The sequence below is a fragment of the Carlito syrichta genome, unplaced genomic scaffold (genome assembly GCF_000164805.1).
Source record: "Carlito syrichta isolate Samal-C Ts95f unplaced genomic scaffold, Tarsius_syrichta-2.0.1 Scaffold309408, whole genome shotgun sequence".
In the NCBI taxonomy this organism is placed as follows: Eukaryota; Metazoa; Chordata; class Mammalia; order Primates; family Tarsiidae; genus Carlito; species Carlito syrichta.
Genome location: NW_007253504.1, coordinates 257,323 through 274,021, shown reverse-complemented (window position 1 = coordinate 274,021; position 16,699 = coordinate 257,323). Strand labels below are relative to the sequence as shown.

Genomic DNA, 16,699 nt, shown 5'->3' with positions numbered 1-16,699 from the left:
CTGAGGCAGGATTCCTTGAACTCAACAGGTCGAGGCTGTAGTGAGCCATGATCGTGCCACTGCACTCCAGCCTGGATGACAGCATGAGACCTCCCCGCAAAAAAAAATTCCCAAGAGTTCATGCTCAGCTAAGCACACACTGTACTATTACAGGCATGCAGACAGAACACTCTACTGAAACCACCCAGGGTCTCAGGATGCATTTCAATTGGCAACTTGAATCCAACCTTTAACAGAAGTATGTTGTAGTCTCTTTTAAACCAAAGGTCCTAACACTTATCCACACAAATCAGTTCTCAAATGGCTATGACAGCCCCCATGGCCAGCATTTAACCAGCCCAAAATGTTTTTAGTGCTCAGGTCAAGAAACAAATATAAGCAGGCTTATTTACACAGCTGACATTAAATAAAACTCTTCTATCAAAATATAGATAGCCTAATATCTTATTATGAAGTGCAACATTCACATGATGGCAGTAGCACATCTTAGAGATACCACTGAGGCAAATGGTGTGCCTGCAAGTTGGAAGCTCAAAAACCATTCTTTAAATCACTACAATAAAATTCAACAATTAAATGTTAGTTCATGTCTTTTATTAGCTCATACATAATTACTTCTCTTCTGGTTTGTTGAAGCAATAAGTCAGACAACATTTACCACAGTAATGTCTGTCAAAGTGGCTGGCCATAAAAACTCCAGCACCACATTCATCTGAAGGACACTCTCGACGAAGGCGACTGATTTTGCCATTCTCATCCACCTGAAAAGTACAAACTTGCTGTAAGGTAATTTTACAACATATTCTGAAGTTTAAGTTATTCAAAATATTTAAGCTTTTAACCACATAAAACATAGTTCTAATTTAGTGCTTTTACACCAAAGCGTGATAAATTCACACCAGTAATCATGCTAACAAATTCGTAAGTCTTGGGACTTTTGTACATTAAAAGCTACCTGTTAGATGAAGTTAAGACCTGAACCCTGATCTGACTTCAAACTCAGAACCCTAGTTTAAAACAAGCCCTTCCAAATAACAAACAGGAAAAATACAGAAGATTAAGCTTCTAAACAAACCATGACTTTGCTCATCTTCTGCCTATCACATTCAACTGACTCACCTTATAGTACTTCAGGACAGCCAGCTTAACCTTCTTTCTCTTATGCTTATTCTTCTTGGGAGTCGTATAAGACTTCTTCTTCCTTTTCTTAGCACCACCACGAAGTCTCAACACAAGATGAAGAGTAGATTCCTGTTAATGGAACAGACAATGAGCAGGCTTTCATGCTCCATCAATGGGAAAACCAACACCATGCATCTCATAAGTAAACGCAACAGTGGCACACAATACCACCTATGAGAGTCCCACTCCCCTACCCCAAAAGTAGTTTCTGATTCCTAACTACCACTTCACAGGGAAATTAAAGAATGTGCCCATTTATACCATCAGACACAACCTGTAAAATCATATATTGTGAGAAACTATCAATGCTCCTCAAACATTAGTGCAGATGCCATCTGGGAATCTATTCCTAATATGATGCAATTCTTCCTACTTCTGGCAAAATTTCCAAAATAAAATATATTTGTAAGGCTGATTTTTTCCTCTATACAGACCTTTTGAATGTTGTAGTCAGACAGAGTACGTCCGTCTTCCAGTTGCTTGCCAGCAAAGATCAGTCTTTGCTGATCAGGAGGAATTCCTTAAAAAGGAAAAAGAAATTAAGTTACAGCACAAACTTTATGTGCTGCAGATTTACAAGGTAATACCTCTGAATCAAGTAAGTGATTCACTTACACCTGTCACAAGTCCATTGTTTGAAATGTTTACATATTTTACCACTTTTAATCTTAATGACAACACTCAACATGTTAACATAGAAACCTTCATTTTGAAGATGAGGAAACAGGTATAGAAAACTTAAAAACTTGTTCAAATTCATTAAGTGAAATGCATCTCAAGTAATTCAATCTAAGTGGCTTGGCTCCATGCTCATAAACGTGTTTATTATGTAATTCCAAGTTTTTCCTTTTGTCAATCTGATCCCTCTGCCCTCACCAGGAGCAGATATGCTTAGCGCCTACAAGAAGGTTGGGGTCTCTACAGCTTAATTTTCCTGAACTATGTCAAAATATTACTTGCCTTCCTTATCCTGGATCTTGGCCTTTACATTTTCTATTGTATCCGAGGGTTCAACCTGTGAATTTTAAAACGTAAGTACACCACCCAATAAGGAACAACGAAAAACTCATTTAACCCAACTTGACAATAACCAAAGAACCGGGTGGCAGGGTTGAAGTCTACTTAACAGAGTTGATCGCCAGCCAGCAGGCCAGCTCCCACGATTGCCACCCGGGAGCGGACGGCCTCTCTCCGGCGCAGGGCGGGAGGCGGCTGCAGGGCCACACGTGCACGCCCGGCAGGCCAGGAGAGTCTCCCTCCCCACCGCGTGACCCCTGCTCTGCACAACCGGCTGGAACCACTAGAAAGGGACAGGCCCACCCTTTGGGTATCGAAAACCCACTACAAAGCCTTGCTAAGCAAACTATGCTGAATTCAGGGCCAGGTTTCAGAGCTCAAATTCGGAATAATGGTCTCAGGGGCTTGGAGAGCGACGCCGGTCCGGAAATCCACCTCAGGACCTCATCCAGGCCGTGGCCTCCTCACAACATCTGGCCCGTACCTCGAGGGTGATGGTCTTCCCCGTAAGGGTTTTCACGAAAATCTGCATCTTGGCGGTGGTCCCACCTGAGGGTGAGGGAAAAGACGAGATGGGTTAGACCTGGGGACACAGAACAGAGCAGCCGATAGGGCGCGGGCCAGACAGGCGCCGCGGTACAGACACTCACCGCAGATGGCGGATCGAAAAGGAAGAGCGCCGCGCCGGACCACGGGGTTTCCCGGAGCCTCCGCCGGAAGTCCCGCCCCTTAGGCGACCACTGCAAATGCCTGCTCACTGCTATAACAGCGACTGTCTAATCTAGTGCCAGACTGGTTCGTGAATCTCCTTTCTGCTCTAACGTGGGCTTATTTCTCATCAGCCTTCAGGATGCTCTCGAAATGGTAGATTTAAACAGTTTACACATGATTTCAAAAAAGACTCTCCCCATGCAGTCGACGTGGCTAGGAGGGTCTTTAAAAAGGGGTGGGTAGAGAGGGGCCTCACTGAGGAAAATGGAAGAAATGGAAGTGTGTTCTGGGAGTCGTAGTTCTCCGCTGCGTTCGTGTAACTGGGTCTACTAGTCCCAAAATGCAGCTCTACAGCCCGGGTTCCCTAGTTACTGTCTCTAAGCGCTGGAGTTGGTGTTTGGAGAGAGGGATTCAGGTGAGCACTCGAGGCAGGAGGAAGCCGAGTTATGGTTTCGGGGAGGGGGGAAAACGCGCCGGGAAAGGGCTAGCAGGAAAGGCTGAGGAACAAGAAAGGGGTGTGGGGCACGAAAGTGTCGTTCACCCACTTCCCGAGCGGCGACCCGCCGGACACTCCCTGGGCCTCCTCGGGAGCGAAATCCCCGCGGTCTCTTCCAGGGTAAAGGGGTGAAATTGTCCGGGGCGGGCTTCAGCCTTTTCTCGCCCGAAGTCCCTCCCCGCCGGCAACGCCCAAGCTTCTCCTAGCCTATAAAATGGCTTCATAGGTTGAAAGTCACAGCAGTTTTCAAATTTTAAAATGAAGCCATACGGAAAAGAAACCTGCAGAAGTTGTATAATTTTCCTTTAAAAAAAAAATTTTTTTTTTTTTTTAAAGCTGGGTGCGGTGGCTCACGCCGGTTGTTCCGACACTTTGGGAGGCTGAGGCAGGTGGACCTCTTGAGGCCAGGAATGGAGACCAGCCTGGGACACAAAGCAAGACCCCCGCCCCCTTCTACACCCCTCCCTCACCTCCCCAGTTCTCTACAAGAAATAGAAAAATTGGCCGGGCGTGGTGGCATGCACCTGTAGTCCCAGCTACTTGGAAGGCAGAGGCAAGAAGATCGCTTGAACCCAGGAGGTCGAGGCTGTGGTGAACTGTGATCATGCACTCTAGCTTGGGCGACAGAGTGACACCTTCTTTTTAAAAAGAGACAGAGTCGGCCGGGCGCGGTAGCTCAAGCCTGTAATCCCAGCAATTTAGGAGGCCGAGGCAAGAGAATTGCCTGAGCCCAGGGGTTCGAGACCAGCCTGGGCAACTTGGTGAGACTTGTCTCTACAATAAATTAAAAAATTAGCCGAGCGTGTTAGCATGCTCCTGTAGCTCCGGCTACTTGGAAGGCTGAGGCGGAAGGATCGCCTGAGCCCAGCGGATTGACCCTGGGGTGACCGTGTGCGTGCCACTGCACTCCGGCCTGGGCGACAGAGCGAGACCCTGACTCAAAAAATAAAATAAAATAAAGAGACAGGGTCTCGCTCTGTCGCTCAGGCTGGACTGCATTGCCGCCATTATAGCTCACCACAGTCTTGACCTCCTGGGCTCACGTGATTCTCCCAAGTAGCTGGGACTACAGGTACGTGCCATTATACCTGATTGATTTAATTTTGGGGGGTGGAGAGAGTAGATATTGGGACCTGCTCTGTTGCCTAGGCTGGTCACAGACTTTTAGCCTCATGCAATCCTCCCATCTGACCCTCCTAAAGGGATGGGATTACCAGCATGAGTCACTGCACCTGGCCAAGTTGTAGAATTTCCACGTTTGAACATTGGGAGCATTGTTAAAGACCTTGAGAGGAAGTTTTTGGAGTATGTGTAGGGTGCTCTCCAGGCAAGGCAGGCCAGTTAGAAACAAGTTGCATTCTTACCCTGTTCTTTCTCTATGCCACAAAACAGTCCTTTCTAATGCACTCTTTTAATATGTTTTCTGTTTATCTCTCCATCCTCTCCCTTCCACATCCCCATCCCCATCTCCAAATTCAGGCCTTATTTTTCTTTCTTTTTTTGTTTTTTTTTGAGTCAGAGTCTCACTTTGTTGCCCAGGCTGGAGTGCAGTGGCACTCTTTCCATCTCAGCCTTCCAAGTAGCTGGAAATACAGGGGCACGCTACCATGCCCGGCTTATTTTTTAATTTATAGTAGAGATGAGGTCTCATCTAGTTGTTGAGGCTGGTTTCAAACCCCTGAGCTCCGACAATCCTCTCACCTTGATCTCCCAAAGTGCTGGGATTACAGGCTTGAGCCATTGCACCTGGCAGACCTTAACTTTCTACTGGAGGGGTTTAGTGTCAGTCACTCCTTACCTGTCTCCAGTCTTTCCCCCTTTCAAACCCACCTTCACTCCTGGCTCCAGAATATTCATTATAAAAATAAAAAATGATTGTGTCATTTTTCTACTTCCAATATTAACCAGGATAAAATTCAAATTCCTCTGAATAACATTCAGCCTCTGCCTTCCTTACAGCCTAATCTACTAAATGCATCACTCAATTTACATTTTAATGACATTGAGCTAATTGAAGTTCCTGAGTTATTCTCTTATGCCTTGGCACATCTGAAGAATCCATTCATTCCCTCTTCCAGAACATTCTTCACCCTCTAGGCTACCACTATTCTCTACCTTTACAACAAAACTTCTTAAAGAGTTGCTTATACTCATTGTCTCCAATCTTCCCCTTCCATTGAACGAACCCACTCCTGTCAAACTCTTGTCCCCACCGTTTCAGTAGAATAACTCTTGAAAATGATCAGTAGTGACCTCCAAGTTGCTCTATTCAATGATCGTTTTATCTTATTTGATCTGTCAGCTGCGGAGTCTCACTCTGTCACCCAGTCTGGAATGCATTGGCACGCTCACAGCTACCACAGCCTCAATCTGCTGGTCTCTGGGAAATCCTTCCACCTCAGCCTTCCAAATAACTGGAACCACAGACATGTGCCATCATGCCTGGATAATTTTTTTTTTCTTTTTTGAGGTGGAGTCTCACTCCGTCGCCCAAGCTGGAGTGCAGTGCACACTCACAGCCACCTCAGTGTTGACCTGCTGGGCTCTGGTGATCCTTCCGCCTCTGCCTTCCAAGTAGTCGGAACTACAGGCGTGCACTGCCACGCCGGGCTAATTTTTTAAAAATTTATTTTAGAGACGAGGTCTCACCAAGATACTCAGGCTGTTCTTGAACCCGTGGGCTCAGGTAGTCCTCTCACTCTACCTCAGAAAGGGCTGGGATTACAGATGTGAGCCACCATGCCTGGCCTGAAATGCTTTCTTTATCTGGCTTCCAGGATACCTCTTTCATTTCTATTACCCCGGATGCTTTTTTCCAGGCTCTTTTGCTGCTTCCTCATGACCTGCCAAACCTCTAACGGGGGCATGCTCCCAAGGCCCAGTCCATGGACCTCTGCTTTGTTTATATTTTCCTGGTTATCTCATTTCATCTAATGACTTTTAAATACCATTTATATGCAGATGACTCATAAATGTATCTGCCACTTAGAACACTTACCTCAGCTTCGCATTCACATATCCAGCCCAGTATCTCTAATGGGCAAGCCCCAAACTCCTCATCCTAGGAAATTGCTCTTCCCATCTCCATATTTGATAGTTCCCATTTTTTCCAGTCACTGAGGCCAGAAACTTTATGATCCATCCTTGACTACTCTTTCATACCCCACATCTAATCCCCCGGCAAATCTTGGCTTTGTTTTCAATAAACATATACCTAGAACACTACTCCCTAGCTCCTTTGTCAGCACTCTGATTCAAGTCACCATCGTCTTATGCCTGGGTTATTGCAGTCACCTCTTTTTTTATTTTTTTTAGTTGGAGTCTTACTCTGTCACCCAGACTGGAGTGCAATGGCTGCTCCCGGTCACTGCAGCTTTGACCTGCTGGGCTCCGGCGATCCTTCCACCTCAGCCTTCCAAGTAGCTGGAACTGCAGGCATGCGCTACCACGCCCGGCTGATTTTTAGATTTATTGTAGAGATGAGGTCTCGCCAAGTTGCCCAGGCTGGTCTCGAACCCGTGGGCTCAGGCAATTCTCTCTAGGCCTTCCAAAGCGCTGGGATTACAGGCTGAGCCACCTAGCCCTGCTGCAATCACCTCTTAGCAGTACTTTCAGCTCTGATCCCTGTCTCCTATCATCCATTCTTGACAGAGCTGCAGGAGCGATTCTTTAAAGTGAAGTCACTCTTCTGCACACAGCCCTCCAATGGCTTCTCATGTCACTTAGAGCAATAAAGCCTAAATTTGGAGGCTATTGCTCCAGCTCTGGAGCAAGTGAAGTCCAAAATCCAGTTCATTGCTCCTCATGCCAAGTCTGCCTAAAGGATGAGGTGTGTTTTTCTTTTTCCTTTTTTTTTTTGAGTTAGAGTCTCTGTCACCCAGACTGGAGTGCAGTGGCACACTCACAGCCACTGCAGCCTCTACCTGCTGGGCTCAGGCGATCCTTCCACCTCAGCCTTCCAAGTAGCTGGAACTTCAGTCAAACACCATCACGCTGGGCTAATTTTTCTTGATTTATTGTAGAGATGAGGTCTTGCCAAGTTGCCCAGGCTGGTCTCGAACCCCTGAGCTCAGGCAGTCCTCTCACCTCAGCCTCCTAAAGTGTTCGGATTATAGGCGTGAGCCACTGCGCCAGGCCTGAGGCGCCTTTTACTAAGCTGCACAAAGGGCCAGTAGTGGTCCTGCCACCTACTTGACCTGGATATTTCTCTGAGCGTCTCTCTTCTCTCCCTTTCTCATTGTCTTCTAGCCCCACGGGCATCTTGCTGTCCCACTTTAGGACTTGTTGCTGTCTTTGCTTCAACTACTCTTCTCCCAGAAATCTCCATGACCTGCTTTTTTCAGATTTCTGAAATGTCACCTTATCAGTGAGGGTCTTCCTCTTTCCTGACTTCCTGCCTTCTAAAGAATAGCACCCGCCCGCCTCCTCCCTTACTCTCTGTTTCCCATACCCTGTTTTATTTTTCTTCAGACAGCTTTAACCCCCATCTGTCATACTGTATTTTTTTGCTTGTGTGTTGTCTGTCTCTACTTGAAACTAATCTCTATGAGGTTAGGGACTTTCTTAGATAACCCTAAAATATTTATTGAATAAATAAATGCAGTACTTCAAACTGAAGCATTACACTAAACATCACTTCACTAGATGTTTTCCCTAACATTTCCCTGCCTTTTCTCACAAGCTAGTGAGACGAAAGAGCAGTCAAGGGTGATCATAAAGTTCTGGCACACTGCCTTCTCCGCTGTGTAGCAGTGGTTCATTTCCAAGACCCAATAGAATTGACTGGGAGCTTGCTTTCATTACATCCCTAAATGTCTACTATGAATGAATGAGTGGTAATCTTAGCTGGTTTATATAACTCAACAGCATTACGAAACTGCTAAGGAACAATCACTTGAGCTGTGTTCCGGTTTGAGTGCACCACGACTCAGATGTTTTCTGAGAGCAGACCAGATGATTGTTCATGATTATTGATTATTTAGCAAATATTTGTTTGAATACCCACTCTGCTAGAGCTGTATTATGCACTGGAATGCATATGGTAAGGGAGGAATAATGGAGAATGAGAGCATTTTGGTCTCTAATCTTGTAAAGCTTATAGCCAAACAGGGAAGATGGAGAATCTAGACCAGAAGTCTGTCATGCAGTGTCACTGAACGATGATAGGATGATAGAGGAAGTGTATGGTTCTGTGGGAAACAGCAGTGTCACCTGACCGAGTTTAACGGAATCCAGGGCAGCCTTCCTGAATGCATATAGGCTGGGATCTGAAGGAAGAATGAAAGCCAAGTGAACGCAAGTGGTGGTGTGTCTTCGTGTGGAGGGAGTGGGGAGAGGAGGAGGTCTGCAGGGAGGGGGAGAGACTCATGCAAGATCCCATGGTAAGAGAGCAAGTTCATGGGGTAGGGGTCGGGGGAAGGACAGGCATGCGAAGAGGGTAGACTAGGTCAGAAAAAAGTTCATTGGTTCCTAAAGGACATGGTTAGGCCAAGTAAAGGAACTCAGATTTTATCCTAAGTGTAGGAAGCCACCAGTGTTCAGATGGGACCACCCACTCCCCAGTGATCACACCCATTTCTTCCTTCTCTCATCTTTTACTATTTGGAATTACATTATTTCTAGTCTGTCTCCCCTACTAGATTGTAAGCTCTAAGGAGCCAGGAACTTTATCTTATTTATTGCTGAATTCCTAGCTGTGAAACACTGCCTGGTACTTAGTAGACACTCAGAAAATACTGGTTGAATGAATAAATCAATTGATTTCTCATTTAGGAAAACTGTTCATTCATTATGGCTTATTACCTTGCTGAAATTACTTTACATTCATTTATAATTTGAATTTTTAAATCTAATTTATCAATATGAAGATAAATTTAGTCTTTTAGATTTCAGAATTATTTGGTGTCTCCCTTTCTGTATTTGGTCTATAGAAAGTTTACAGGCTATATATGTTCTTTCAGATAAACAGATCATCAGTTCTAGTGCTAAAACTTGGTAAAATTAATTTAGACATTTATCACTACATATTTATAATAGTGAAAATGTTCAACAGTGGAGAAATGGTTAAAGAAGTTAATAGAATACTGTGTTATGAAATACTTTAGAAGTCTTTAGAAGTCATGTTTCTGAAAACTATTTAATTACATGAAAAAGTGCTTTTAATATTAAGTGAAAAAAATTAAAATGCATAACCGAATATAGAATTTGATCCCAATTTTTATAATTATAAAGATTGGAAGGGAATACTCCAAAATATTAATAGTAATTATCTTTAGGTGGCAGAATTCTGGATGATATTATTTTTTTCATTAATTTCCTTTGGTATATAATTCTGTAATTGTGGGGAAAAGTTAAAATGTTTTGCCTTGCCAGACATTTTAAGCAAGCCAAGGGTTCTGTTTAATTTTAATTTGAGATGATCTTAGGTACCAACTTCTGTATCCAGTTTCAGCTGGATGGTGATTGTTTGCTAAAAGCAGTGTAATGCAGCTGCTTGAAAACTGTTCTCCAAAAGGTAGCTATCCTTGACATCATTGATGGATGCTAGCAGAAGCCTGACCTCTTACTTTTTGGTTAGTACTTTCATATTAAAGATGAGGATTATAATAAAGTTTATCATAAAAACAGGTAAATAAATTAATTATAGTATTATGTGCTGGATGACTATGACTAGGTCAGGTAGGCACTGGGGTAGGGAAGTATTAGACCTTGTTTGTATCATCAAGTTTTCCCACATGAAACAAATACTACACCTTCTATTACGAAGTATGAGTTATACATAAGAAACCACCAGTAGAATAGCATAGACCTTTTAATCCATAGGTTGAAATGTTTATCTCAGAGATAGAACCATGGGAATTTTTTATTTTATTTTATTTTATGAAACAAGTATATACTTTTTTGGTCAATTATTTGACTTAACTTGTTTAAGTCTTTAGATTAATTGATAGTCTTTTTTTTTCTTTCAGGCTTATCAAAATCTTGGCTTTGTTGCAAAAGCAAGTCAGGATTTAACTTCTCTCTGGTGAACAAGTGTGCAGATTGTGACCTATGTCAGTCCAAGAAATAAATAAACATGCAGTTCTCCCTCCTATCATCTGTAGAGGTGACAAGGAATTTTTGGAAAGTATGCAAAGATACATAATGACAGAAACGGAAAGGCTGGGCTGCAGTGAGGAAGGACCTGCCGATGAATATTACATCATATACCGAAACGTTTTTGATAAGGTACCATACTGCTCTTAAGACAATGAAGTTTTCATGAAGGTAGAAATGATCTATCTGACAATGAATATTCTGTCCTTAGTAACACCGCTGTTAAATTTGATCATTGATCATTCCGTTTGTCAATTTTGAGAAGTTCAGTCCAATTTGTCAGAAAGTACAGAGTGGGGAAAATACAGTTCTTGATATATAATATCTGACTGTTAATGCGTGTTTCAGTTATTTTAACTTAAGAGTAGAATATGAGTTTTTTTGTTTGTTTTTAGAGTCAGGGTCTCCTTTGTGGCCCAGTCTGGAGTGCAGTGGCATACTCAGCCAACACTTTTGCCTCAGCCTCCTGAGTAGCTGGTACTATAGGTGGGTGCCGCTATGCCTGGCTAATCTTTTGCTTTTTTATATAGACAAGGTTTCGCTATGTTGCCAGGGCTGGTCTCAAACTCCTGGACTCGAGCAATCCTCTTGCCTCAACCTCCCAAAGTGCTGGACCCCTGTGCCCAGTCAGGCTTTTCTTTAATTTTTAAATATTATATGCTATGAGTCTTATTTCTCCTCTTAATAAGAACCTTGTGCCTCACTCTAAGGTAAAGTAAGCACAAGATAGCCCTATATACTTCAATGTAATAAAAAAACGGATACATATCTATAAGAGTAAAAAGTAGAGAAATAGTCTTTTCTTCCTTGTAAATCATCCAGAAAATCTTTTAGAATTGGCCTATTGGTGGGTTAGCTTCATTTTATATGTGGTTTTGATCAATTATATAGTTCTTGGTGCTTTATTAAGAAATGTATTGAATGAATGTTTAAATAAAAGTAGTGTTTGGATAGGTTTCCTAAAATCAAGAGCTATGCGGAGACTCTACCTGTGAAAATCAGCAAAGGAAAGTTATAACGATGATGTGCTTATCCTTGCATGCCCAAATGCTAACACATATCAGAATTATTCTCACATGAAGAGCAGTCTGCTCTATATTAGTATAGTTATAGTGAAGTCATTTTGTAGGTGGTATTGGTAAATTTAATTCTTAGAGAAAACACAGGGGGTTAAATAAAAAAATAATATCCACATCTGTAGTCCTTGTTCCTTTTGACCTCACCCCCCCATGATTTCCATTTGGATAATTTATACATCACATAATTGTAAATTGTCCTTTGTAAGAGATTCTGTTTTTCAGGACTGAGAGGGACTCTGAAATGGAAGTCATTAGGTACTTTGAGAAACTTTTCTTCTAGCTTCATAATAACAGATAATATACCTTTTTCATTTTCTATTTTAGCACATTTGTTTCTTTTTGAGTTGTCTCACTCTGTCATCTGGGCAGGAATGCTGTGATGCGATTCTGGTCTATTGCAGCCTTGAACTCCTGGGCTTAAGCAGTCCTTCTGCCTCAGCATCCCAAGTAGCTGGAACCATAGGCATGCGCCACCATGCCCAGCTAATTTTTTTTCTTTTTTGTAGAGACAAGGACTTGCTTTGTTGCTCAGGCAGTTATCAAGCAATCCTCCCTCCTTGGCATCCCAAAGTGCTGGGATTATATGCATGAGCCTTCACGCCTGGCCCCAAATTTGATAATTAAGGAACTACTAATGACTATCTTCTCTGATCTGCCCACCCTCTTGGAAGGATCCAGTTGAGCAAATGATAAAAGTGTCAGCTTGCATCTCTGAGTATTTGGAATCAAAGAACAAATACAAAATTGTGTTTAAAATCAAAGATAGATGTTTTGACCTGAAGAATCATACTTGAGTCAAAGCAAGGAAGATCTGAGACTCATAGCAAGAATTGAAGGGTGAGGGAGTAGATTGTAAAGTGAGCCAACAACCCAGTAAGCAAGGAAACTAAAGCTAGGAAGAGTGAGCTTCTGTAGAAATGGGTGACTTACAGAGGCAACTGAACCCTGGAAAGTGGCCTGACTTGTGTTCCTATAGCATGTTGTACAAATAGTTGAGATCCATATATGGGAGCTGAGATGGAATAAATACTATTCCTCTTCTCCCTCAGACCCCTGTGCCTGGTAAGTTTAGCTATGGTTTTTTTTGGATTTAGTGGCAGCCTTATCACAGGCTCACACTTCAGTGCCTGCAGAGGCCAGGAAGCTAATTCAAAAGAATTAATTGTGCTTTCTATAAGAGAATAAGGAATGGTGAGGATTGTGGTAAAATGAAGAACCAACTCAATCCAAAGCTCCAGCTAACATTGCCATCAAGGAATGAGAGTTCCATGTTGGCAGATTTTCAGAGTTTTCAGTAGAAGCTGAAAATATGGTTTTACGTGAAATTTCCTAAATTTTTAACTGTTTTGTGGATTAAGCAAAATTACAGGCTGTATTCTATGTGTGGCATGCCTGTTTACATCCTCTAGTGTATTTTCTGTATTCTCAAAGGTTCCCATCGGTATTCTATAATCTGTTTCTTCTAACAGACAGACTTAGGAGCTGATCACGGTACACTACATGGTATATCTACCCATTAATGTACCTGAGTTGTCTTGGGTTGTTGGAAAACATCAAAGGGGTATGTGAAGTTCAAGATGGCCAGGTGCAACCGAGTACTTACCTTGGAAGGCCACAGGCTGATGACCTTTATTATTTTTTATTTTTGAAGACCTTTATTTTATTAAAGGTTCCTGATTTAGGTGGATACGTGGCATGGTCATGTCAAAAAGACAAGCAGTCTCCCATTCAAATATCCTCTCCTGGTACCTGGCAATGATCAGTGATTGCCTTATTTCTTGATAGACCAGATATCTTCCTGGATAACTCTAATATTGTCTAGGTAAAAAACAAACAAACAAACAAACAAAAATAGTAGGGTATTCCAGAGGCTAGAGATATAGCAGAAATAGAAAGCATAATTGCAACTTTCAGAGAAAATTATGGATTGATTCTGTCTGTTCTCCTCATGAGCAGATTTTGATATCCATATGTTGTTTACAACTTTTTTTTTTTTTAACTTACTTAAAATTTTTATTTGTTTCTTTTTTTGAGACAGGGTCTCTCTCCGTCATCCAGGCTGGAGTACAGTGGATGCAATCATAGTTCACTGCAGCCTCAAACTCCTGGCCTCAAGCAATCCTTCTGCCTCTGCCTCCCGAGTTGCTGGTGCTACAGGTGTGCACCACTGCTAGTTTTTAAATTTTTTGTAGAGATGGAGTTTCTATATGTTACCCAGTCTGGTCTCAAACTTCTGGCCTCTGCCTGGGATTACAGGCATGAACCACTGCGTCCAGTCAATGCTGTTTCTTTTCTTTGTTTCTTTTTCTTTTTTTTTAGAAAGCAGAATTTATTGAGAGGACAGAAAAGCTCTCACAGTGGGAGGGGACCCAAGGGGGTTGCCCCTAAACTGTTTCTTATTGATTCGTTTTTGCTTGAGTAATGCATGCACAAGGATATCCAAAAATAAATGAATAAATAAACCAATTAACGAGACTATACAATGGAATGTTCAGCTCTCCTTATCTCAAACCCTGCTTCTCCATTCCTTCTCTGTAAGCACCTGCTCTTTCTATTTGCTTTTGTCATCTTCCGAGAGATATTCTGTGCTTAAACACCATTGGAAACATGAATATACTAGTGGTGAGAGCTTTTTTTACAGTTGTACTTGGCAGCTTTGGAATATAAATTATAGGAATTGAGAGTATTGATCATCCAGAGGTTAGTTAAGTAGGGAAGTGAAAGGAATCCAGGACTTTAAGGTTTAAATGAAGTCAAAGACAAGATTTGGAGGTGGTAAGAGAAGATATGTAACTATATTTAAGATATCCAGAATTGGGAAATAAAATTGGCATTAGTTTTAACTGATATCATATAATGTATGTATTCATACCAAGTAAAACACAAATATGATCTTGTAATTTCATATTTAAGCTTACAGAATCTACTGTAATGATCCACAAAGATCACATGTTCAGTAAATATGAGTTGTCTTTAGTGTCCATTCATGCTTGAACTTGCTGTACAAACTTTAGATTTCTAAGTGCCTTATGTTTCATTAAAAAAATTATAATGCTATTTGCAAGGATTTTGATCCATAGTCTTGTAGAAAAAAAAATTTAGTACCATAGGCAGAAAAATCATATTTCAGGTAATAGAGTATGTCACTACATACAAATCCGTTCTTACTTCAATCAAAAAAGAATATGACGACTTTATTGAGACAATAAAGAAAGACCAAAGAACTGCGTTTTGTCTTCATGGAAAACTTAAAGTCTTCGCAGCAGAGCCCACAGCTTTGGTATATCACAGGAAAAGAACAATACAACTTAAAACAAAGTAAGTATATTAGTAACTAGCCCAAAAGGTGATAATTGCTGCTTGATTATTTTAACTAGCCAGTGTAACTCTACCAGTGGTTCTTGGTCTTTTTGAGTTTCAATTTTATTTAAAAGCCATGTTTTTATGTCACCTTATCTTGCTTACTTGAAATTACTACATTTACTTATTTCAAGTAAAAAACATTAATTTTGTTTGAGAATTTTATGGTACTGTGGTATTATAAAATGAGGGATGCAGGTCATTGCTCCAAGTAATTTCTTGCATGGAAGATTTGATAGTACAATTTTATGATTACTGTCAATTAGAGCACTTAATCCTGTGATGTTCAAAGGTAAGTAATCTACTGGGAAGTTGAGTAGCCCTATACTCTCAGTGTTACATTTGGTAAATGATGGATACATTATTTTTATAGACAATTTTAAATAAACTTGGGAAACTGTGCAAAGTTTGACCTCCATTTCGTAATATGGCTGGCTAGATGTTAGGATAGACCTTCCTCCTAGGGAAGAATGCTACCTAAAATATTTTTTAAAATCTCCCCCAAAACATCAGAAGGCTAGCGACAGTTTTTTTTGTTTTTTTGTTACTAAGCAATTTATTGTGGGGAGTAGGGGCAGCTGAAGTTTATTCTCTCTAGAGAGCACTGGGAGGTAGTGCAGAGTTATTCTAAGTTATTCTATCAGAATGGCAAGGTTGCTGGGGTGCTTATCCACCAGCTCCTGCCAGTGAATGGTTAAGGGCTGCTTGGTTTAATTCCCTGGCACTTCTGGCCTGTGACCCACATGACCAGAGCAGGTTCCAGGGGCTAGAGAAAGCCCACAGTCAGAGGCATGCAGATGCTGGCCTCCCGAAGTCACGTTGCTTGTAAGGGCCAAGGGATGCCAGTGGGGTACTGAAAGTGTCGGTTGCTTTTTTTTTTTTTTTTTTTTTTGAATTGGAGTCTCACTCCATTGCCCAGACTGGAGTGCTGCTCCCAGCCATGCAGCCTCGACCTGTTGGGCTCCAGCGATCCTTCCGCCTCAGCCTTCTAAGTAGCTGGAACTACAGGTGCACACTACCATGCCCGGCTAATTTTTTGATTTATTGTAGAGATGAGGTCTCGCCAAGTTTCCCAAGCGGGTCTTGAACCCGCGGGCTCAGGCAATCCACTCACCTCAGCCTCCCAAAGGCGTGGGATTACAAGCTGAGCCACCGAGCTCAGCTTGTCGGTTGCTTTTAAAGCTAGAAAAACTGGAGAGAAAATTGTTACTGCTTGAATCCCTCTGTTGCTTATAGTGAATGAAGACTCATTCTGATAGTGTGGCAAGTTTCTGTTCATTACGTCAAGATTCTAGAATTTTCCCTGAATATTCTTGGTGACAATATCCCAATTTCCATTTATTTGTTGAGTTCGCTCTCATTTTCACCTTTCTAGTTTTAAATCCCCAGTTTTTTATTTATCTGGTTATTATTCCCTTAGTCCTTTTGAAGAGTCACCGTTTTTACCATCAAGTTGTTTTTTTTTTTTTTTTTTTGAGTCATAGACTCACTCTGTTGCCCAGGCTTAGAGTGCAGTAGCATGCTCATGGCCACCACAGCCTTGACCTGCTGGGTTCAGATGATCCTTCTGCTTCAGCCTTTCAAGTAGCTAGAACTACACGTGCGTACTACCACACCCAGCTTATTTTTTTGATTTATTGTAGAGATGAGGTCTCATCAAGTTGCCCAGGCTGGTCTCAAACTCCTGAGCTCAGGCAATCCTCTCGTCTCAGCTTCCTAAAGTGCAGGGATTACAGGCTTGAGCCACTACACCCAGCGA

General features: G+C 42.0%; 2 protein-coding genes across 3 annotated transcripts in view; one reads left to right on the top strand and one right to left on the bottom strand.

Moving 5' to 3' along the window:
- Positions 1–574: 574 nt before the first annotated feature.
- On the bottom strand, positions 575–2,947 carry RPS27A (ribosomal protein S27a). Its single transcript, XM_008067198.2, has 6 exons — positions 2,850–2,947; positions 2,684–2,748; positions 2,143–2,197; positions 1,617–1,702; positions 1,120–1,251; positions 575–761 (listed from the first exon to the last, which is right to left on the bottom strand). The coding sequence occupies exons 2-6, from the start codon at positions 2,729–2,731 to the stop codon at positions 612–614; spliced, it is 471 nt and encodes a 156-aa protein (XP_008065389.1). The 5' UTR covers positions 2,732–2,748; positions 2,850–2,947; the 3' UTR covers positions 575–611.
- A 56-nt stretch (positions 2,948–3,003) lies between these two features.
- CLHC1 (clathrin heavy chain linker domain containing 1) overlaps positions 3,004–16,699 on the top strand; it is a 50,006-nt gene continuing 36,310 nt past the window's right edge. Inside the window, exons 1-3 of one of the 2 annotated variants that reach the window (XM_008067197.1) lie at positions 3,195–3,325; positions 10,375–10,633; positions 14,711–14,898. In XM_008067197.1, the coding sequence (XP_008065388.1) occupies positions 10,457–10,633; positions 14,711–14,898 (365 nt within the window). In that variant the 5' untranslated portion in view covers positions 3,195–3,325; positions 10,375–10,456. Of the gene's footprint in view, positions 3,064–3,194; positions 3,326–10,374; positions 10,634–14,710; positions 14,899–16,699 lie in introns of those variants that run through there. The other variant, XM_021717153.1, reaches the window with a different exon arrangement.

Excerpts from the sequence above, each read along its gene's own strand:
- RPS27A (XM_008067198.2), bottom strand. The coding sequence starts at position 2,731 with ATGCAGATTTTCGTGAAAACCCTTACGGGGAAGACCATCACCCTCGAG. Across the intron at positions 2,198-2,683 it reads GGAAGACCATCACCCTCGAG|GTTGAACCCTCGGATACAAT; the intron begins GTACGGGCCAGA and ends TAAAATTCACAG. Across the intron at positions 1,252-1,616 it reads CTGACTACAACATTCAAAAG|GAATCTACTCTTCATCTTGT; the intron begins GTCTGTATAGAG and ends TTCCATTAACAG.